Raw genomic sequence first — 22,754 nt, forward strand, 5'->3', positions numbered from 1 at the left:
GCTTATCTAAAGTGATCATCAAGTTGGGCCATTTCCAGCACAAATCCAGGTTTTCTCACCCTCCACCCCCCCCACACAAATTCACTCTCCTGCTGGTGATAGCCCATCCAAAGTGACAACTCTCTACACAATGTGCATGATAATCAAGTTGGGCCATTTCCTGCACAAATCCAGGTTCTCTCACTCCCCCACCCCCATACACACACAAACTCACTCTCCTGCTGGTAATAGCTCATCCAAACTGACCACTCTCCAAGTTTAAATCCAAGTTAAACCAGAACATCTGGGGGGGGGCGGGGTAGGAAAAAACAAGGGGAAATAGGCTACCTTGCATAATGATTTAGCCACTCCCAGTCTCTATTTAAGCCTAAATTAATAGTATCCAATTTGCAAATGAATTCCAATTCAGCAGTTTCTCGCTGGAGTCTGGATTTGAAGTTTTTTTGTTTTAAGATAGCGACCTTCATGTCTGTGATTGCGTGACCAGAGAGATTGAAGTGTTCTCCGACTGGTTTATGAATGTTATAATTATGAATTATGAATTATGACTGGTTTATGAATGTTATAATGTTATAATTCTTGACATCTGATTTGTGTCCATTTATTCTTTTATGTCCAGACTGTCCAGTTTGACCAATGTAAATGGCAGAGGGGCATTGCTGGCACATGATGGCATATATCACATTGGTGGATGTGCAGGTGAACGAGCCTGGATTTGTGCTGGAAATGGCCCAACTTGATGATCACTTTAGATAAGCTATTACCAGCAGGACAGTGGGGTGGGAGGAGGTATTGTTTCATATTCTCTGTGTGTATATATAAAGTCTGCTGCAGTTTCCACGGTATGCATCCGATGAAGTGAGCTGTAGCTCACGAAAGCTCATGCTCAAATAAATTGGTTAGTCTCTAAGGTGCCACAAGTACTCCTTTTCTTTCAGAGGTTCTTGTTAACTCCTGGAAATGTGCTGGAAATGGCCCACCTTGATTAGCACTTCAAAAGGTTTTCTCTCCCCCCACCCCACTCTCCTGCTGGTAATAGCTCATCTTAAGTGATCACTTTCCTTACAATGTATATGTTTTCATGGTCTGTGTGTACATATAAAATCTCCTCACTGTACTTTCCACTTTACGCATCCGATGAAGTGAGCTGTAGCTCACGAAAGCTTATGCTCAGATAAATTGGTTAGTCTGTAAGGTGCCACAAGTACTCCTTTTCTTTTTGCGAATACAGACTAAAAGGGCTGCTACTCTGAAACATCTCCTCAAAGAATTTACAAGTCAAGACCCTTATCTTGCAAACACCCCACCTTGGCACATGTGAATGGGCCCATTCTCACCTTTGTCAGGCAGATGCATAAGTGTTTGCAGGAACTGGGATTTCTACCACATTCCACCACCAGCAGCTAGGCTAGGGGCAGCATCTAGTTGCTTACATTTGGACTTCTGGGTTAGGGAAAATATCCCCTTGCCACTTGCATAAAGGGCAGAGTGGGGCCAATGAATTTTCAAACAGTAAATATTTTCATTTTTACAGGGGAGAATACTGAACATGTGACACCTGCCTCTCATAACTCAAGCCTCAGCACACTCTGAGCCTCGTGGGAATTTCAGGAGTTCTGCATGGACGAGGTAAGATGCAGTAATGTGATGCTCCAGAGAATTACAGAGAGACAGCAAGAGTCAAAGTTTGCCTCACACGGCTCACCAGGTTAATGCAGTTTCCAACACATTAGTTTCCATAGCCAACCATACACAAGGAAGTGATGTGACTAGCATCATGTCTGGCTGCCTTTGACTTCCCTCACCCTATAGATCAGATACCCAATTTTGCAGCTCCATGAACTGGAGTATGAAATCGAGCAAGACTTAAATCTACAACCTCTGGGATTGTAATCCAATGCCTTAACCACTCAACCACCGGGCCTCAGAGAGAGAGAGAGAGAGAGAGAGATCTTGAGCCACATTGCTTTACAGCAGCTGAGGACCACAGAGGCTGAATTCAAAGTGAGCTGGCAAATAATTCACAGTTTTCACAGAAAGGTCGTTTTCTGCTGATGCTGCCAGCAGTACAAGACATTTCTCTCTCTCCCTCCCCCACTCCCAGCAAGCCTGTCAAGAATGTTAGATGACAAGGAATGTCCCCCTTCCAACAGGTGTTGCTACTACGACAGGGAAGTGATCTCTAGGCCGTCCTGAGACTATGAGCATTCTGTACAGATGTGTTTTATTCATGCCAAATAAGTGTCACAAATAACAAAAGGTTTCAAAGTAGCAGCCGTGTTAGTCTGTATTCGTAAAAAGAAAAGGAGGACTTGTGGCACCTTAGAGACTAACAAATTTATTTGATCATAAGCTTTCGTAAGCTACAGCTCATTTCATCGGATGCCGATGAAGTGAGCTGTAGCTCACGAAAGCTTATGCTCAAATAGATTTTTTTAGTCTCTAAGGTGCCACAAGTACTCCTTTTCTTTTTGCGAATAACAAAAGAAAAACAAGACAAAGCATTGCACTGTAAATACTTTCCTTCACTTCAGGCACATTTAATGTGGATTCCAAAGTCAAAAGCAATGCCTCAGACCCTGAGCTGCCACCCACCAATGGGTGCTCAGCCCAGCTCAGGATGAGGATGTAAAAGTGGTTTCAAAGTCTTTGTGTTCCCCTGACTCTACATCAGACTCATCCACTAATGCAATTTAGAGTTGCCAATGGCCTCAAAAGGGCAGATACGGCAGGGGATCATGGACTGCAAATGGCCACAACCTCTTTCCCTATGCCATGCCCTTTGCAGCAGCCCCAGGACAGGGGCCCTAGAAGCCTCGGTGGTAGGTGTGCCCACAGGAGGCATAACCTGCACTGGGTGGGGAAACCTCCTTTAGCCAGTGATGCTGCCTCTATGGTAACTTTTCACCAGGTGAGCAGTGCAAAACTGCTCTAATATAGCCCAACATATGGTCCATCATCTCTAAGCACCCAGCAAAAGCCTAAATCAATTCTTACATCAAAGGTCCTAACCCCTTTCTACCTAGTCCCAAGGAAAAACTTGCTTTACCATCTGCTTCTGGGACAAGCACACTGATAAGGGGAAAAGCCTGTGGGGAATGCTTCTCCAACGAGCACCCATAACGAGGCTTTTATAATGGCATGCAGAGCCCAAACCACCCCCCCCAGGGGAACTAAATCCTCTTATTACAGAAGGTCTACATTAAGATACCTTATACAAATGAGACCGGCTGCTCTGGCAGGATGTTTGGCTCATAGGTGTCTACTCTAACTCCGCTAAAGAAATGTGTCTGGTTATGATCAGTTACAAGAAAAGGAGAACTTGTGGCACCTTAGAGACTAACCAATTTATTTGAGCATAAGCTTTCGTGAGCTACAGCTCACTTCATCGGATGCATACCGATGAAGTGAGCTGTAGCTCACAAAAGCTTATGCTCTAATAAATGTGTTAGTCTCTAAGGTGCCACAAGTCCTCCTTTTGTTTTTGTGAATACAGACTAACACGGCTGCTACTCTGAAACCTGTTGTTATGATCAGTTGTGACTGTCAGAAGAATCTGCACAGTCTGTTGAATTAATCTGCTGTTTAGAAAGAAGTAGGCACACCTACTGGTACATGAGATCCAGTGGGTCTCTAAGGAACGTTAAACACAGTGTTACAACACATGTCTGTTAATCATGGCAGAACCCACTTAGCGGTAACCATACCACTACGGTATACTTAAAAGCATGCATAAGTGTTGCTAATGGATGGAGCACAGGACTAGAATCCGGGATGTCTGAGTTTTATTCCCAATTCTGCCACTGTGAATCACCATGGGACCATGGGCAAGTTACTTACCCTCTATGCCTCCGTTTATCCTTCTATAAAATGGGGCTAATACTTGGCTACCTGGCAGGGATGGTGTGATGCTTAATGTTTGCAAAACTCTTTGAAGATGAAAAGCTAAGTGAAACACTTATCATTAATAACAATTATGATTATTATTATACCAATCTTAAATATGTATTTACGTGGCTGTAAATACACATTTTAAGAGGTGCTGGGGCTCTCCTATGCATGTTATGATGTTTTGTGATAATTACTATTAACAAACAACAACATGACAATTGACTGAACAAAGCTCTTTAGCCAGGATATTAAGAGGCTGGCATTCAAATCCATTCAATCATGCAACAGGGATTGCTTTGAGTGTCGTTTCAGCCTCCATCCTAGGATTTTGTTGATCCATGTCCCTGCGTCCGTGTATTCTTTTGCTTGTGAATTATAATTCGGGACATGTTATTAATTGTGTTGCTCCCCATATTGACCTATTTTGGACAGAACATTGCAACTAACTTTACAAGCACCGTCTTCCTCATTCCTTTACAGCAAGGTGCATTGCTCGTGGAATGGAAACATACTGCACATTCAACACCGAAATTCTAAGTTTGATAATTCTGCACACCACAGTGCCATGGAAAAAATGCATTCTGGATAGTTATAAAAATCCGAGTCTATTAGATGGAAGCCAAATTAGCACCCATAATAGCTGGGGAGGGTGAGGGGGGACACAGATGACATACCACAGGGCTGGGGAGCATTACTATCATAGAAGGCATAATAGGCCTGCTTCTCCACAGCCTTGCACCTTGTGTAGACATTTACTCCTGTGCAACATGAGGTCAGATTCTAAGGTCATGTAAATCAAGCTTAGCTCCACTAACTTCTGTGGAATGATACCAATTTATATCAGCTGAGGATCTGGCCCAAGCACTCAGCATTACACAGGCCTCAATCACCATGCAAGGCAGTGAAGAATCAGACCCAGTGTTTTCAGGGGAGCTGCAGATCTTACTATACCTTTAAAACAAGGTGATGACTTCACTACCCCCAACTGTTGCAAGCATGTCTCATGGCCTTGCATTCCCCAGTCTTTTCAGACTCTTGCATGAGTGCATTGGTAGATGAAGAGGCTCTAGGAGCCCTTTCTTTCCCTAGGGCCAGCTGTACTCTGGCCTTATCTTTAGGACACAGTGGACTGTTTTCGATTATTGTTTATTATTTGTATGAAAGTCGCACCTAGAAATCCCACTGTGCAAGGTGCTGTACAAACTGGGGGCAAAGGGGGGGGGGAGCACATGCCCTGAAGAGTGTAAAATCTAAATAGACAGAGTTGGAGGGAAAACAGAGGCACAGAGAGAAGAAGTGACTTACCCAACGCCACACATCAGGTCAGAGCCAGGGCTTAAAGCCAAGTCTCCTACCACTCATTCCATGCCCGAACCACTAGCCCATGTTTGTGGGTGGACTCCAATCTGTACATCAACATGTGTTCATTCAAAAGGCTGGGAAGCCTTTCCAACAAAGCCAGGCAGTACTCTGAGTTTGTAACAATCCCAAACTGGCGGAGCTGCGTGTGGTTCCAGGTTCTGCGATGACAGTTCAGCACTACTCCAGCAATCATAGCAATTTTCAAAACCAGAGGGGAACGACACACTGATAAAGATTAATTTGCATGTCCTGGCATGGCTGGACCATTTAAGCATAAGTTTAGGCAAGTAGGCCAAGGGGCTGGGAGCTAGGTCTGCAGCATGCTCTGAGAACCACCTGTCGAACATGAAGATTGGATATTTTCCTAGAGTTATCCCAAGCGGGAAAAAGGTTACCAGCAAGAGGTTAAGTAGATGGATGTAATTCAGATCATGGCATCTGATTCTTACACATTTCAGATGTAAATAAGTCTAGCCAGAATCAAACGAGCTGCTCCAGGAAGGGGATGGAATTGATATTTTTCAATTAAGCTTTGCAGTAAGGACCAATTGTTTTAACTGAAGAGCCAAATTCATCTGCCGGTGTAGCTTTCCAGAAGTCCATGGGTTTACAGCAGGACGGACTCTGGCGCAACTTATCCAGGTGGCTCTCGTGAGGCAGAATAATGTTAGACTAATAATAGGACTTAGCAGCTGTCCAAGCTGAGTGGTAAGTACTGTCGAGCAGGAGAGCATCAATATTCACAATGAGTAGTAAAGGCCAAGTCCTGCCTTCTCAGGGCAGAATTTGGGCCCTAAATCATCAAAGAAAGAATTTAAGCATGTACTTCAGGCTCACTAAAGAGAGAGAGAGAGGACCACAGCACGTGCTGTAAAGTGTTTCAAGGGAGACAACTGGCTGTACGTGGACACAGTGTAAGTGAATGCAGTAATAAGAATGCAGAACAAGGCCCACCTTTCTACCTTCTTGGCCATCACTACCAGTTCCCAAAGCAGATCAGTGCAATTATCTCTGGGATGTCTGACAGCCCAATGGCAAAGTATTAGTCAATGAAAATCAGATCCTCACCTTGTAAACAGCTCTACAACTCTCCTTTTGATAAAATCATTCGGGAGTGACAGTCTCAAGCAAGGGAGTGGCTCTAACGATGGAAGGTGTGGTGAGTAGGAACAACCTGTTATCATATGACAAAGGTAGCTATGGAGGACTAAAGTAGGCCAAGCAAATGTAACAACTCACTCTTCCAGGGAGGCTACATTGGATAACATGATCAAATGAAGCAAACACTAATAAGAGATGAATACCCAGTAATTGAAAAGAGATACCTAGGGGCCCTATTTTGATCACTGACATTTATGTGTGCATCTTAATTATAGGCAGAGCTAACAGTGTCACCTAGAGGTAAGAATGCCCCACACATCCGATTATCAGACCCTGTTTTCAGTGGCTTACAACTTTGCCAAAGTTAAATTATTTGGACTGAAATTTTCCACGCCAGGCATCTGTCTCCACTGATATTTTTGGGGAAAGTTTTATATTAAACAGTTGAGGCTATTTCTCAGAGTGAGATAAGGGAAAATACACTATTTTGCTCATGGTTTGTTGAGACACTTTGGCACCTCTGTGCTGTAGAGTAGGGACTTGAAATTTGTCAGAAGCACCACCCCAGGACCAAGGATGTCCCTTTTGCCATTTCCCTGAAAATTTGCCCAAATGTGGCTAATTTATAGGCCTCAAAAAAATCAACAACTCAGTTTACACATGCTCAGATGAGACTTGTTAGAGTTTGGCAGCTAAATTCCCCAAAGTCTCTGTCTGCACTGAGCATGCTCCATCCCCTCACAGCTCCTATGTGCTGACCAGACTGAGCACGTGCCATCCCCATGGATCATGCTTCCTCCTGGGACTGCAAGGCCTAAGAAGGACTTCTCTGCAACTGCTCTTCTCAACCCACCAGCCAGGGGCTGTGAGCAAGAACACTCCCTCCTTTGCATTCAGTGCTCCTGCTTCTGGTGCCCAGGCAGCATGGAGGATGAGGAGGCAGTGGTGGTGACAGCACGTTGATTTGAATGCAGGAGAGAGCGGGAGGTGGAAGAGGAGAATAGGATCAGAGGGAGACGGGCCCCAGTTCTCCAATAACTGAAGTGGTTGTGATCCGTGCAGTGAATCTAAAGGTCCGAACCCTGTTTTTGCGGGGTCAGTGTGGTTCCACATGATAAGAGGTCTGGATTTTTGGCGTTTTGTTTTGTTTTAAAACAGGGGAAGTTCCACTAATAAAACCTACTTTAAAAGAACATTAAGGTTGCAAAGTCAAGCACTCAAAAATGTCAGGAGATATTAGAATCCAGAACACAGTGGGAACTTACTAATGGCACTGGCAGAGACTCCGCAAGTCCCTTCATTATCAAGAGCTCTAGCCACACGTATTGCACTCGACCCAACTGGTGGAGCGCAGATTGGTTTGTTTTCGAGATCCCATAATTATTTAATTACACTGTGTGGTGCACAGGTTTCTCTCATTAATGTACAGAGCATAGGTGTACAGAGTACCGGGGTGCAGCGGAACCCCTGAGTCCCACTCGATTGAGGGGGCAGGAAAGCCGTAGGAAGCAGAGTGCACGGCGTAAAGCCCCAGTGCACCACAGAGTGACGCTCCATGGAGGCTCCTTCATGGCTGAGTGCAGGGGTTAGATAGCGGCTCGGAAGCTAATGCAACCCTGAGACTGAAGTAGCAGCCACAGATTGGGTAGGTGCTGTCGATCAACAGCCGGAGTGGGGATAGACAACCTCTCAGATCTCTTTCCTGGCAGTGATCCCTGGTGCCCATGTCAGTGGCTTAGGCCTACCTCAGCTTAGATACCTAAAACTCATGACTGTCAGGCCTTGGTTAGCCAAGTGGTGAGCTGAGACTTCAGAACTTTGTTCTCAACTCCACTCACTTTGTTACATCCTCCATCTGCCCCAATCCGCTCTGTTCTGTTCACATGTTGTGTCCAATCTGACATCTAGATTCAGATCTCCGGGGACAGGGACTCTTTTCTTTGTTATTCACCCATATAACACTTAGCACTGCCTACCGTTCAATTGTTCATGCTCTAACTGGCAATGGACATTGGGCTACTCCAAACAAAACATGAAGGAGGGAGGCAGACTGCAAGACCGGGCTTGGTGTAGGTTTAGCTACATGGCAGGTTATTAGATCACTCGGAAGTGAGTGGGACTTGAGCTGCAGTGATGTCCAGAAAAAAAAAATAAAAAAAAACACAGCACCTCATCAGGGAGTGGTGGGGAAAGGGACCCCAGAGTATGAGTTATAAAAGCCTGAAGTACAGTACTCATGCATGTGCCAGTGACAAGGGAACACTCCTTTGGAACATCTGAGTGGCGGAGCTGAGTTCACGTTAAATGGGGTTTTATTTGCATTGTTTGTCTTGCCCGGTAAATGGGGAAAGCCAAGTCAGGTGGACAGCATAGTAAACACAGAATGAATTGTGCCGGCTAGTATGTAGTAGGAGTTTTTTCTTTAGGTGTGTAACCTGGTATTACTTGCTGCAAGGACCTTACATAACATGCACTGCAAGAGACCGGCCAGTGCTAAAAGCCAGGTCAGTGAGGAAATTAAGAAGCAAGACTTTGCTGCCGAAGTACCTGTGGTCAAGATGGGGCGGCAGGAGCGTGAGAGTAAACATGGTTAATTGGCCAAGCGAAGCCAGTTGTAAACGCTCAACTCAAGGCATTTCTCGGTTTGTCTGTAGCAGATTAGCTTTGGAATGTACCGTCAATTCCAGAATCTCAGGGAACGTGCTAGTCACCAATGGGCACAAGTCTATTGCTATGGCTGCAAATCCGAACACCAGAAAAGCTTGATTCACAGGAAAATCAGGGCCCCGATGCTGCAGGCAGAAGACTCACTCTGCTGCCCACACGTATCAGAGGCAGCAGCTTAACCTGCTGTGGGAGAAGAATGGCTGTAGCCTGGGCTCTAACTGCAACAGGAGAGGTGTAGAAAGAGAGCTTGTAGGGAGGGGACTGGCAGGGAGGGGGAAGAGCAGAGTGTGAGGGGGAAATGGGGACCCAGACAGGGAAGAGGCAAGAGTGGGGACAGAGAAAATGTAGCAGGAACCAGACGGATGGGGTGAAAAGTGGAGGAAGTGGGGACCAGAAGGGGGAAGCAGTGTGTGAGGGGCAAAGCAGGGATCAACAAGGGGGGAGGGGAGAGACGGGGAGTAGGGAATAGAGGGGCTACACAGGCACCCTGGAATAGGGGATGGGAGACTTGGAGGTTGCGGGGGTGACACAGGCATTCTGGCATGTAGCAGAGGGAGTGAATGGGGGGCCCACAGAGCCCCGCTGTGCCTTGGGGAGGGAAGAGACAAATGGGATGCACACAGATCCTGTGGCATGGAAGTGGGGAGAATGGGAAACAACTGCATGGGGGAAGGAGACCATAGGGGAGCACAAGGGAGGAGGTGGGAGGAGTTACAAGGAGTCCTTGAAATAGGAGAGGACGGGAGGGTGGCACACGGAGACCTGGTGGGGCAGGGGAAATGGAGGGATGCAAGGAGCCCCTGGTACATGCAATGCACTTGGCTGACAGAAGATACAAAGAGCACGAGCCCCTAGTGAATCATACACTTACTATGGGGATCATATGTCTGACTGCCCAGCTTCCTCTATGGAAAGGGGTCACTGGCTTGGTGCTCCAAAGGGAGGAAGAGCTCAAGGAGAGAGGAAAAGGGAGAGAAGTTATATAGAGCAGGGTCATTTTTTGCTCCATATGAGCCGGTTGTTCACCAGTATGTTCAGCCTACAGCAAAAGGACTGTCCAGACTTCCCTGGGACAGCAGGGTCACCGTGCACACTGACCCTGGGCTCCCTTAAAGCGCAGCAGGCACCTGGAGATGCTGGCCTGGTAGGCTAGTTAGATTCTGCCACTTTTACTCACATTGAGTACTACTTTATGCTGTGAGCCGGCCAACTGAAATCCAAATGACCCCTTGTGGAGCAAAGTGCTCCTGAACGGGAATAAGTATCAGAATCTGGCCCCGAGATATTTAAGGCATTGATCTCCCTTCCCCTAGATTAGGGATTCCCTTTGTATTGGAGGAGGAAAAGCGTGGAAACTAAACCGGAGCATAGGACCTAACCTAGAGACAAGCTTCAGAGAAACTGCCCCATAGACAAACGAAGACTACATTCTATGGAGCGCTTCTCCCATGTAAACAGTGATGCCAATACATATTTTTTAATAATTACGTAATTAGGTCACACTTTCTGCCTGAAGGATTCTACAGTACTTTACAAGCTAGGGGGGAAATTCCTCGGAGGCAGCGGACAGGCACAAGGCCTAAATCACATTTAAGTAGGACTTGGTCCCTCGAAGTAGGACTTAGCTGTCGCTTAAGCCTTGCACTGGTCCTTGGCACAAGGGTGAATTTCACCCCATATTGATAGAGTACCACTGAAATGAAAGCACCAACACATGGCTCACTCCACAACTGCACATACCCATCCAGCTAGGCTCTCAGTCAGGAAAGCATCAGTATCCAGGAAAGAACGTATGCTTAGAGTTAAGCATTTGCCTAAATCCCATTAAAGTCACCGGAAGTTAAGCACACACTTTAAGCTAAATACAGGCGCAAGTGCTTTCCTCGACTGGGGCTTTTTTTAAAGTTTCTCTTTGTTTTTTTACACAGTGAAATGTGAAAGAACATTGAGAACAGTTCTGTGAAAATAATTAAGACGCTATTTTAAGCAGTCTTTATCAACCCATCCAGGTTTCCATACTTCCCTCACACCCTCCTATCTGATCACCCACGTTTTGAACTGCATTCCTGTCCCACAATGGGAGCTTCATGTAAAGATCTAGGGTAGGATACGGCCTTTTATATCTCATCATTCAGGTAAACAGAGAGCACAGGTTCATTACGGAGATCCCTGCATCATGTGCTTCAATTATAGGTTGTTGCTTTTAAAGACATTGGGGTTCCTTATGGCATTCAATATGAGTGGAGCAAAAAACAGAAACAAAAACAAGAACAAAAAAGAAATCCACACAAGTCTAAGCTTCCCTACCTGGGAAACTACTGAGAAATACCAGAGAACATCTGATCTGTCATTATTAGTGACTAGCCGTAGGTTGCTTCACTAAAGTTGGGAATCTGGTTATATTTTGTAACTGATACTGCCCTTTACTCTGACTGCGTCTCCTTGCCCTGAAGCACAAACGAAAGTGACTACGATGTTTATTGAGTTAGTGTGGCTTTTGAATACATTTGAGGTGCCCATCATCTCATCTGCATTCCAGTTCTTAAATGAGAGTGTTAATTCAACACAAATGTAAACTGCATTTTTGATTTTCTCTAATGAACTGAAATCTCACATAACTGTGATCAGCTGTTCCCCAAATGGCATTAAATAACCAGAAAGTAACTCATTTTAGTGTTAAAAGGCAATGGGACAAATTTATCCCTAGGGTAAATCCACTGACTTAATGGAGCTATGCCAAAGATTAATTTGACTCAAATTTCCAGACACCCTTCAGATTTTCCAACCACACACAACCAATTGCTCATTTTTATAAGTACAATCAGTCCTTTTGCACATGCAAATCCCACATATTTGTGGCTTTATCTAACTCATTAGGAATATTCAATATACCATCAAGAATGGTTGTGAATCGCATTACTGCCATGAACAGAGATGTGTACGCATAAATACTAATAATCAAGCCCAAGATGTTAACATTTATAATGCAGCAGCCAGGTGGAGCCCTACTGTGCTTAATGCTGTACTAACAGTGACAGTCCCTGCCCCAAAGAGCTTGCAATCAAAAAGAAGGGATTTATTGAGGTGAATTAGGGGGATGGTATTGTAGCACATGGTTACATATTCCCAACACAACAAGCAGAGATAGCTAAACCCACAGATATTCAGGCTTGCACTGCCGAGTTCAGAAAAGCTTGACCCCAATCTTATTCTCTTGGCACGGGATCCTGCAGTGTAAGGATCTTTTGGGATGGTACCCCAACGTGAAGCCAAGGAAGACTTAGGTCACAGTGCTACAGTATTGTCTTCAAACCCCCATTCACATAGGTTCTGTTCCTTCTGAGTCTTTGCCAGACTGTACACTCAATGTTATTAGCAATGTTAAAACTCTTCCCCTGCACTGCTGCTGTCATGCCCGTGCAGCCTCAGTTTTAACCAGCATGACTAAGAGACAACAAGTCTGCTTTGATTTTTAATGATCTATAAACAGAGAAATTTCTTTGCTCAGGGTTCATTTTCGTTTCACCAGCTTGGAATGAGAAGTTATACAAAGAGAAGGGCTGCCTGGTTTTACTGTACTTTGTTAACAAATTTATTTCAAATAAATATCAAATAAATTGGTTAGTCTCTAAGGTGCCACAAGTACTCCTTTTCTTTTTGCGAATACAGACTAACACGGCTGCTACTCTGAAACCTGTACTTTGTTAGTATCTCAAGGCTGATCTGAAACTTTTCTTTACAGCCAACCTCCTTTCTGAATTTTAAGCCAAGCTCCCTCTCCTTATGCTTCCTATAGAAACTGTACACTAGGGAAAACTATTTCTCTCATCTTCTGGCAGTTGTGCAGTGCAAAATCAGGCAGCTGGCACTTTGTACACTAATACCAATTAAAGCACAGGCCTAACGAAATAAAAAGGACTCTCATTCAAACAGTGAAACTCAAAGTACTGAAATAAATTACTGCATGATACACAATGTTTATTCCAGCAGTTTGCGCATGATCATCAGTTCATTTCAATACTATATAACTATGCTGTGTGAATAATAATATTTATCAGGGCCAGATGCGAGTCTTCCTGGCTGGCTAGATAACATATATGTTTATATATGGAGTGTTTTTTCCCCTTGCCTTTTATACTGCATACACAAACACACACACACACACACACACACACACACACACACCAGGTAACCCAATGTTTTGATGTGACTAGCATTTATTTTAATAGCAAGTTAGTTCTGGACAGTGGTAATATTCTTCACATCCCATGACTAAATCAGTTACATTTTCCAATTCTATATTTTTTGTGCTTTTGTGCCTGTGTTTCAGTGTTCCCTGAAACAATTTCTACCAACTTCCAAGACACTTACTTGAGAGGACGAATAGACTGAACTTGAGACTTGTTGGCTATTAAGCTCGGCCAATGAGGTCCAGGAATCTTAACAAATGTTTACTTTTTTAAAAAAAACATTTTTGGGGGGAGGGGGTGTGAGGGGTGGGAAGTGGGGTTCCATTTTTCTCACTCTCCCAGAAAAATTCCTATACAAGTGAGATCCACATTCTTGCCATTAAATATTCTGTGTAAGGTTTCCACCCAGCCAGAAATACCAGTTTTTGATCTACGACCCTTTAAAATGTGATGTGTGTGAATGTTAGCAAACAATGGAGTTGCACAGGGATGAATTTGAACTAATATATGGAATCACTATACCAGTTAATGAATGAGCAGATTATTCCGTTTCTCTCTAATACCTGTCAGAATCGAGTTCCACACTTCCCGCGCTTCACAACTAGGCAGGTTGCATGAAAAACAACAATGGAAGTGCCAGCTGCTTGACTTGACAGTACCAGAAAAATCACAGAAACATTAGACACTGCTGCATTGGCGTTTATTGAAACATGGTTCCTGTTACAGCAAAAGTTTGGCAGACTGGCACCTGTGGTTTTATTTGATGTGCCCATACAATCCTCACTTAGGATAAGGGAGATTCCCCTTCCTCTGGAGAGCTAATTTATACTATTTAAAACATGGTAGCATGACATCCTGATGAAAAAAAAAAAGTAGTTTAAAAAAGTGTGAATTTTTGCATTTTCTATACACAAAACGTTAACTTCCTAACCAGAAAAAGAGAGAGAGAGAGAGAGTGTGTACCCATGTACATACACTTGTGTATAAATATATATATATATATTAAAAGTATGTTCTCTTTGTTCTTGACTTTATGGGGTACTTTCAGGGAAAGAAGTAACCACATTCAAATGAATATGTCTTGTGCACTGATGCAGAGCGGTGGTTGAGATTAATGAAGAATTAAGGTAGACACTTGCATTAGCCATTTAATATTACATGTATGCGGGAAGCACATGTATGATGTCAATTAGAGCTGAGGGCTAGCTGCAAAATTCTGATCCAGATTTCAAACACTCCAAAGTCTGGGTATATTTGGATCTGGGATTTTGGTTTAGCCCCTTTGAAAGCCAGAGGGCTGTGAAAATCGCATCCTGAAACCATCCCCGTCCCATTCATCTACGTACCTGAAGTTGGAGGAGTGTTTAAATTTGAATCCTTCAGTATAATCTAGAAATATGATTTCATTAATACCTAATTTATCAGCCAGTCTAGTGATGGGCTCTAGTACTGGAAAATGCATAATATCGGGTAAATGTTTCAAAAGACATCACACGTTACCTTGTGCACACAAGATTTTGCATTCAGGAAAAAGAGTTCTACTGTGTTTCTGTCCTTCAGAAAGGAGATGCTTTCAATGTAAAACCTGAAAAAAAGAACAAAGCAACTTTGTTTTCTTACCCAGGTTCCATTCCCTCCCAAGTCATTCCGATTTCCTCATTTTTTTGTTCCCCTGCAGTACAGATGATTCAGAAGAACTATGACTTATTGCATTTAATTTCCTGCCTATTAGTAGGGAACAAGCAGAAGGACCTGTAGGAGAGATAGCGAAAAGGGAATGACAAACACCCTGTTAAACAGATAGGAGCTATTTGACGACTTTTCATCTCTTTTGAAAGCCTTGTCAGATTTCAAAGGGGCAAGACATCCTCTTAAGCAGAGAAAAGACACCCTGGAATTGGAAAAGGGTAACACAAACTCTGTGTTACAACTCGACAAAGCCAATGCAAAATCCACCGTGGCAGAGGGATTAGTGCTAGTGTGGAAGGCTGGCGGAGGCATTACCTTGGAATCACATCGTGTCCAGGAACTCATGAGAGCTCTAGTTCCAATACTTTGCACAGAGAGCTGGAATCTCTGCACTGTTCTAGATTTTCCCTTCCCTCTGAAACAAGGGCCAGTTCAGGAGTGTGCTGTCTCTGATCTCCCTGTCCATAGGTGCGCACAGTCTTCCCCCATGGGGACTGTGGGGACAAGCCGTAGACAGGACTCAGTGAGATTGCTCAGAACAAACTGGAATGTCCACTGGAAATAATACAAGCTTGGAATGCTGCTTCCTGGCTCTGTCCCCACCTGCCAGCCATGCCACCCCGGCCCTGAACCAGTATGGTGGGATCTTATGTGGAGGAAGTGCTGTCAGCTCCAGGACTGGGGAAGCATTTTGCACAGTGGTAGTTCTCCTTCCATGCGCCACCCTGACTGCATTTTGCTTGCACTCAGGTGTGTTAGCAGCCTTCCATACTGTGCGCTGGAGGGGTGCAAAGGGCCCTAAACACTTATCAGTGTCTGTAAGTAGGCATTCCATGGGATTGCGATGGAGATGATCAGGGCTGTCACATGGTGCCCTGAGGTTCAGTTGCCAGCATGTGGAGTTTAAGGTTTTATTATCGACGGGGCTGGAGTTCAGCTGCCAGAACCAGAGGGTAGGGGCACACTCGTGTGATCTGACCTCTCTCTAAACATGAAAAACCCAACACTGAGCCCTTCTGATCCAGTGAATCTTCTTCCCCCAAGGGGCAGCTCCCTCTGTTCACCAGCCTGTCAGAAGCCCCTTTTTGATTGACTAAATATAGCAGGTGCAAGGGCATCTGTTTACAGTGTGGCCAAGCGGCAGAGCTCTTGACAGCTCTTAGGAATGCTTAGGAATGTGGAGTCCTCAAAAGGACGAGTGTTTTCTTATTTGCAAAGGCTCACAACCAGGAAGCGCTTGGCTGATTTGCTAAGGGAATTCTTTACACATGGTGATTCCAAAGGCTTTATCTGAAGCGTCTGCCCTTTCTTCCATGCGGACCCTTCTGCTTTGAACCATCCTCCCTCCTCTTCCAGTGCCAAACAACCTCTCCATCTACTATCAAAGCCTTCCTGAAATCACATTTCCTCTCTGAAGCCTTGCTCCCCGGCCTCTCCTGGACATGCTCATCATTGTGAGCTTGTACCATTACTGCGTGCCTCTGCCCTCTCCTGGCAGTATAGCAGTACTGATGCTGACATGTCAGAGTCGGAAACAAATTCTCCTTCAGCTCAAGTGGAAGGGGACTATACTGCTTTTTAGGGAGGATCTCAGTTCTGGCCTCACTGCCACTGTGCAGACACGGGCAGCCATGAGGCGATAACGGTCACGTTCTTAGATGGCCAGGGCTGGCTCCAGTGTCATATTTACTTGGATTTAAACTACCAGAAAAGAATGCATGTTTCAGGCTCTAATCAGTTAAAAATACAAAACCAATAAAACAATAGCAAATCTCACAACAGCCCTCAAAACCATATCCTGAAACTAAATCCCATGCCTCTTGGATTACCAAGGGACCCCCCCCATCTTCTAATCCCTCCATCTAAGCATACAGTATTTTCTATGGCAAGATGGGCAGGGATCACAGCCCAGATACTGACCTCAGCTACCTGGGCATCTGTCATAATTCCAGTAAATACAATGGGAGTTATTCCAGAATTACACTGGCGTAAATGAGACCAGCGTCCGGACATAATACTTTATGCACATACACAGAGCCAAGCACCTTGCTGTCACTCTCTGGAAATACTAAATAATAATAAAAACAACAACAAGTTCTGTCAGTTGCTTTTGCTTTGTGCTTTTCGCCTGATACTCACTTGGGCTATTACCCTAAACAGCACCAAGACTGGACATTACTTACGAAACGGTGCCTAGACAATGAACATCTATCATTCTGGAAGCACTAATCTCTCAAATCTATGTAAAGCAAGATAACCCAGTCCCGTAAAGCCTTTTTTAGCTATATCGCTGCAAGGTATGAACAGTTCATGATCAATGCATAGGCTTTGCAGAATGAGGGAATATTTGGGGCCACATGGTCCAGTCCCCTAACACAGGTCTAACACAAGGTGGCTAATTCCTGAGCACCTCCTTGTAGCCAGAGGTCACCCTGCAATGCCCTGCTGCCAATTTCTCCCCTCTTCAGGGCCGTTTCATAACTCCCAGTCCACAGGTAATCAAAACATTCCCTTCCTGGGGCCCTATTTATTGAGTCCTTACACACTGGGCCTCCAGGCCCCACGCCCAGTTCAGTCTCTCTCTCCCGACAGGCCCTTGCCCCAAAGAGCTCGCAGTGTAAATGCAGAAGCTGACCGACAAAGGAGGCTACACAAAAGCCCGGGAACAGGGAGGATGCTAATTTCTTCTGGCAAAGGTATTAAAAAGCACTGGGGGAAGAGAAGGCATATTCCGCAAAAGGCTAATGTTCACATTTGCTCTTTATCCCCCAGGCAAATCTCCTTGACCCCTTCCATCAGTTATTTTGTGTTTACAAAATGGCTCTTCCTTGCTCCTGTTTTAAAACCATGCCTTTTATACCGAGCAGGCACAAGGCTTGTTTAAACCCCAAACCAGGAGGCGTTAAACTGGCAGGAGATGTGCAGTATGAAGCACCGGCACCATTTCTACCTCAGTTCTGGTCTGAGTCAGCATTCGGAGGCCACATGGCCCACACAGGCCTGTGTCGTGCCAAGCATGAGCGCCGCGCTCTAGCCTTGCCTCTGCCTTTCCACTGAAGCTGTGTGCACACAGCGCTGACCCTAGCCTTTCGACGGCTCACATCTGGGTTTAATTGAAGAATAGACAATGACAAGGCACATGTGTTAGGGAGAGATAAGCATGCGGGCACTAACCAGCCAAGGCATGTGCCAGGGTGTGAAAACCCACTGTCGCTCAAACGTCAGAACTAGATGCAGATCTTAAAGGTACTTCTATTAGAATATATATTTTCTGCCGTGCTAAATAATTGGTGTATTGTTAACTATTCCTATATCCTCCTCTTTTCCTTTCTAAAGGCCTCTCCATGCACTACCTACTTGCTCATTTTAAAATAGTTTATTTAAGCTTTTATGCCCCTAAGATGCAAACTCTACCCCAAAGTGCTTGGGCTTAAAATTAGCTTCCAGCAGCTTCTCCTCCCAAGTCAGCTCTTTCTCTCCATATTAACTCTTTCAGTGCTTTCCAATCTCCCATCTTGTAAGGAACACTTCTCTATCTTAACAGGTCCTGGCCTAGATCTTCCGTCCCAACCAAGGTGTGTAAAGGTGGCTTTAAGATACCTTTGCGCCCCCCCCCGCCACTCCCGACTGTCTATGCACAATTCCAGTCCTCTGATGCGAGTCAGGGCAGGCCGAGGTCAGTGGATCTCTGCCAGGACACAGGGTCCTGCCCACATGGAATAGAGCTCTTTACATTTCATGAAAGAATAGGGAAGATTAGTCACGTGACCAATTTGATGGGCAAGTCAGTGACAGTATTTCTGCCCTGTTGCCATGTAAGTGACTGAACTTCAATACACAGACTCAGTTTCTCAATTCCTGGCCAGAGGCACTGAATGTTTAGGAGGGATAAAGGGCCTGTAATAAATACATTTAAAGGGAACAAATTAGTTTTGGTTTTGTTTTTAAAAAATGGGGGAAGGTGGGAAGCTACAAAATCTAACAAGAAGGAAAGCATATTCAGTGAGTACCAGGTTTGAACCATCCCCTACTATGTCCTAAACACAGACAGCGCAGTCTTGTGGTACCTACTTACCTATGCTACACAAATCACTGTTCTCTCAGCGTGCCTTACAAAAAATTTTAACAAACTCAGCAAAAATCTAGCAAGAAGTTGTGTCATATTAGTACTGGAGAGTGGAAAAGATCAGCCTAATTTCATTTTTCAGACTGACTGAAAAGGAAAATAGTAGCAGCCAGCATAACTGGGGAAAAGTAAATTTAATGGTTAGGAATTAGTATAGTTTAACTAATCAAAGTTGTTAGTAGCAATTCAGGTAAGGAAGCTCTTTAAGTATAGGATTCTTTAAAAAAAAACTCGAATGTCTGTTTAATTTAATAAAAAATTGTTTTGATTTAAAAAGGGAACAACCAAATTTCCAAAGTATCTCATAGCTAACCAGCATTTATCCAGGAGTTAATTGCTTTCTAAAAATAACACATATGGCTTTGACTTTTATTTCCTCTGTCGAATTAATCATCAATTAATTATCCTCTATCAAATTAATTATTAATCCTTTGAAACAAAAAGCTATAAATACACCAAATAATAAAGACACCAAACCTGTAATGTGTGGTATATATAGAAACATATAGAAAACAATTACTTACCTAACTGCAAAGTACAAAGTTGCTGGACCTGGTTTCTTGGGCAAGTCATGATCCAGAACTCTATGATCTAACTGCAGCCATATATTCTGGCCTCTGTAGGAACAAATGGGGAGTGGAGGGTGGGGGGATATGGAGGGAGAGGAACAGGTTCCATTAATAATACTGAAACAGATTCCCTTCAGCGCTCGCATTTGCTCAAACCAGCATTTTAAAAGAGCTGGACTGAGAAATCCTGTTCACACTGAAGTCTGGGACAAAACTTTCAACTCTTCAATCGAGGCAGGATTTGGCCAAATGTCTGTTTACTTACTAGCACTTTCAGACGTTGATATACTTTGCATATTAGAAGAACTAATATGTCTCCCCTCCACCTTAAGGCAAGATCTTGCCCTGCTGTTGTAAATTGGAGCAGTTCCACCGATTTCAAAGTAGCCATTCCAATTTACACCAGCTGAGAATCTGGCAAGTAGTCCAAGGATGGGTGCCCTTTAGAGTGAAAAGATGCTGGTTCCATAATCACTATGTCCGCGATGAGATTGCAGAGCGTTGTGCTATCATTTCCCAGCGTCTATTGATGCAGACCCCCAAGATGAAGAGCCTGTTCTTGACAATTGTCAAGTCAAACGAAAGAGAAGGGCGAGGTACCCACATTTCATAGCACGGCTTGTCAGTGTAGGCACTATTATCTAGTCAGGCAGGTGCCCATACAGACTCTGTTCTTGAACACTGCAGTGGCTGAATCAGTTTAGGGCAGTGTCCACAGGGAGTGACTGAGAAGAGAATACATGCCTCCACAAGCACCATTTTTAATAACAAGCGGGAACAGAGTGGGTGACATGGTTTGCTCCTTGCTTTGCCCCATGGATTAGCTCGGAGAGACAGGCACTCAGTGATGCCTAGTGCTGCCATCTGAGAGGTTCTGGCATGGGGACAGGCCCCCAAGCTGGAACAGCATGACTGCCCCCCAGAGGTGACAGGCTCACACTCCAAACACTGACAGGCACGTGGCATCTTTAGCAGATGTCTATAAATTCTCTGGCATTTGTCAAAATTTCCGCTTGCTTTTTTGGGATCCTAGCAGCCCTTATGAAATACCCAGGGAGTGCTTTGGAAAATCTCAGCAGGTGAAACCGCCACTAAGCAATTAACGAGGGAAAAAAAGTCTCATGGAAGCTCTCCTGGGAGGTTGGGAGGAGTCCAAACATCATCCCAGAGGTATTTATAGAAGAAATGCTGGAAGAAAACATTTTCTGACAGTGGAAAGGGCAAGGACATTGCAAAAACATTCCCAAAAGAGTCCCTGGGAGGAAAGCAGCTCTTCAAAAAATACACCCATGATAGTGCCAAGAAGGGCTTCAGAAGTAGACACCTCCTCACACAGGGGTGATACCCAGCTAAGACGACATCCTAAAGAGCACCCCCCACTATTCCTCTCCTACCCCACCCCCAAAACCCCTGGGGAGGGCACTGCCTCTACAGCTGTGGGTTGACGCACAGCTTTGTACAATGGGAAGAAAGTTGGTCTTGTGATTAAGGGTGTCTTTACTGTCACAGACTTCCTGTGTGACCTACAGAGATAAGGGATGTGCTGAAAAGGGCGAGAAATGTCCTAGGTAGGGCAGGTATTACAGGGCTGGTGTTAATCAAGATGTAACTAGGGCCAAGATCCAGTTCCACTGGCTACTGTTGCAAACCTCCACCCCTCCTGAGCTGGGCTTGTTTTTGGCACGGGTCTTCTGCCATTTCTGGAAGCTGGGATGTGGTTGCACTGGAAATGCTTATTATGAGGGAGTATAAAGTGACTCGTGCAATGTCATGCAGTAAAATGCACACTGAGACTAGGCAACATGCCCACCAATGTCAGTCAGCTCGAAGGTTTCACTAACAACTGGATGAGAGAGGAATTTAAGGAGTTAAAATGCATGCTGTGTTTGCAGCGGTTTTTGGAAGACTGCAAAGTGGTTTTAGACTTCTACAAAAATAAGCAAAAGGCACAGAAAAAGGGACAGTTTATTACTATGTTATCTGACTTCAGATTTCTCTGCCGTTATGCCAGTTCGGGATTAAAGATTTGTTTATACTGGCTTTGAGGCCAGAAAATACTAAAAATGCTTGCATATTCCCCCAGTTTTTTTTTAATTGTACAGAGAAGGCATGCATGAGCATGTGAAGGAGAGAACACAATCAACTTTTCCACCTTTCACTTGTAAGACAAATAAGAAAGGGCAAAATAAACCCAAGCAGGATTTTATAGAACTGCCCTTCTGTTTTGTCATGGTGTGTCATCCTGACTCAGCTGAGGACCATTCTAAGGGGGAGAAAACCATCTTTGAAAACAGGAGTCATCTTTAGATCATTGTGGCTTGGCCTGGAGTCCAATTTCTGTGCTTTGTGGGATGGACTGAGACATTGGTTTGCAACAATCATTTCACCAATTGTTTAAAAAAAGAAATACAGATACTTACGTATCATCTATAAATGTTATTCCAAAATACTCCTTTTCTTTGAGGTTGAAATGTGATGCCACCAGATCCAGTAACTCCCGAGACAAAAGTTTGGGCTATTGAGAGAATCATCAGCACATCATTACATTCAGCTCAGCCATTTTATTTTTAAATTAGTCTTCTCTGGGTATGTTACCTTAAAGGGACATTGCCACATAGTTTAAAGAACCATGATGCAGTCTACTACCCAGCTAGGTGCCATGAAGCCTCGTGCTCTTGGGTGTTGACTTCCCAAGTACAGTCAAGACCCCAAACCCCGGTTTACCTTTCAGAACTGCAGAAATTTAGAACCAGACATAAATGACTACATGGTTGGGGAGCAGAGGCAACTAAGTTTGTTAGCCTCCGCAAACCAGTTGAAATGTATAAAAAGAGGTAGAGGAAAGGAGTGGCTAGTCTAGGAGAAAGACTGGACTGAATTCAGGCTTTTCGTGGACTTTATTGCAGGAGGGACTTTTCAATATAGAATCTGTTATACCCCTGAAAAACTGGACCCTTTTTTCCCCCCTTATGACAAGGTACCATCCACCCCAAAACACAATCCAAAACACAGACCATTTTCAAATAGATTTTAAAATTGAAACTCAGAAGAACTTAATGTGTTATAAATTGTAGTGAGAAAAGCTATTTATTGAAAAATGTCTAAATGTAACAGCACCAAGAGCTAGAACATGAATCTAGTGACACAAGACGGGTCTGT

The 22,754-nt window shown here is 44.3% G+C and overlaps 1 protein-coding gene and 1 long non-coding RNA gene across 7 annotated transcripts in view; one reads left to right on the forward strand and one right to left on the reverse strand.

The window, feature by feature from the left end:
* Window positions 1-22,754, reverse strand: part of FRMD4B (FERM domain containing 4B) — a 207,768-nt gene that overhangs the window by 61,902 nt on the left and 123,112 nt on the right. For 5 of the 6 annotated variants that reach the window (XM_048857685.2, XM_048857684.2, XM_048857682.2 and 2 more), the window contains 3 exons: window positions 22,016-22,110; window positions 19,551-19,643; window positions 14,712-14,796 (listed from right to left, as the gene is read on the reverse strand). In XM_048857685.2, the coding sequence (XP_048713642.1) occupies window positions 14,712-14,796; window positions 19,551-19,643; window positions 22,016-22,110 (273 nt within the window). Of the gene's footprint in view, window positions 1-9,892; window positions 9,920-14,711; window positions 14,797-19,550; window positions 19,644-22,015; window positions 22,111-22,754 lie in introns of those variants that run through there. The other variant, XM_075130232.1, reaches the window with a different exon arrangement.
* The window catches only part of LOC142072673 (uncharacterized), an 82,196-nt gene continuing 60,997 nt past the window's right edge, over window positions 1,556-22,754 (forward strand). Inside the window, exon 1 of the long non-coding RNA XR_012669179.1 lies at window positions 1,556-1,629. This is a non-coding gene — a long non-coding RNA (uncharacterized LOC142072673). The remainder of the gene's footprint in view (window positions 1,630-22,754) is intronic.

The sequence above is a fragment of the Caretta caretta genome, chromosome 7 (assembly GCF_965140235.1).
Source record: "Caretta caretta isolate rCarCar2 chromosome 7, rCarCar1.hap1, whole genome shotgun sequence".
Taxonomy (NCBI): domain Eukaryota; kingdom Metazoa; phylum Chordata; order Testudines; family Cheloniidae; genus Caretta; species Caretta caretta.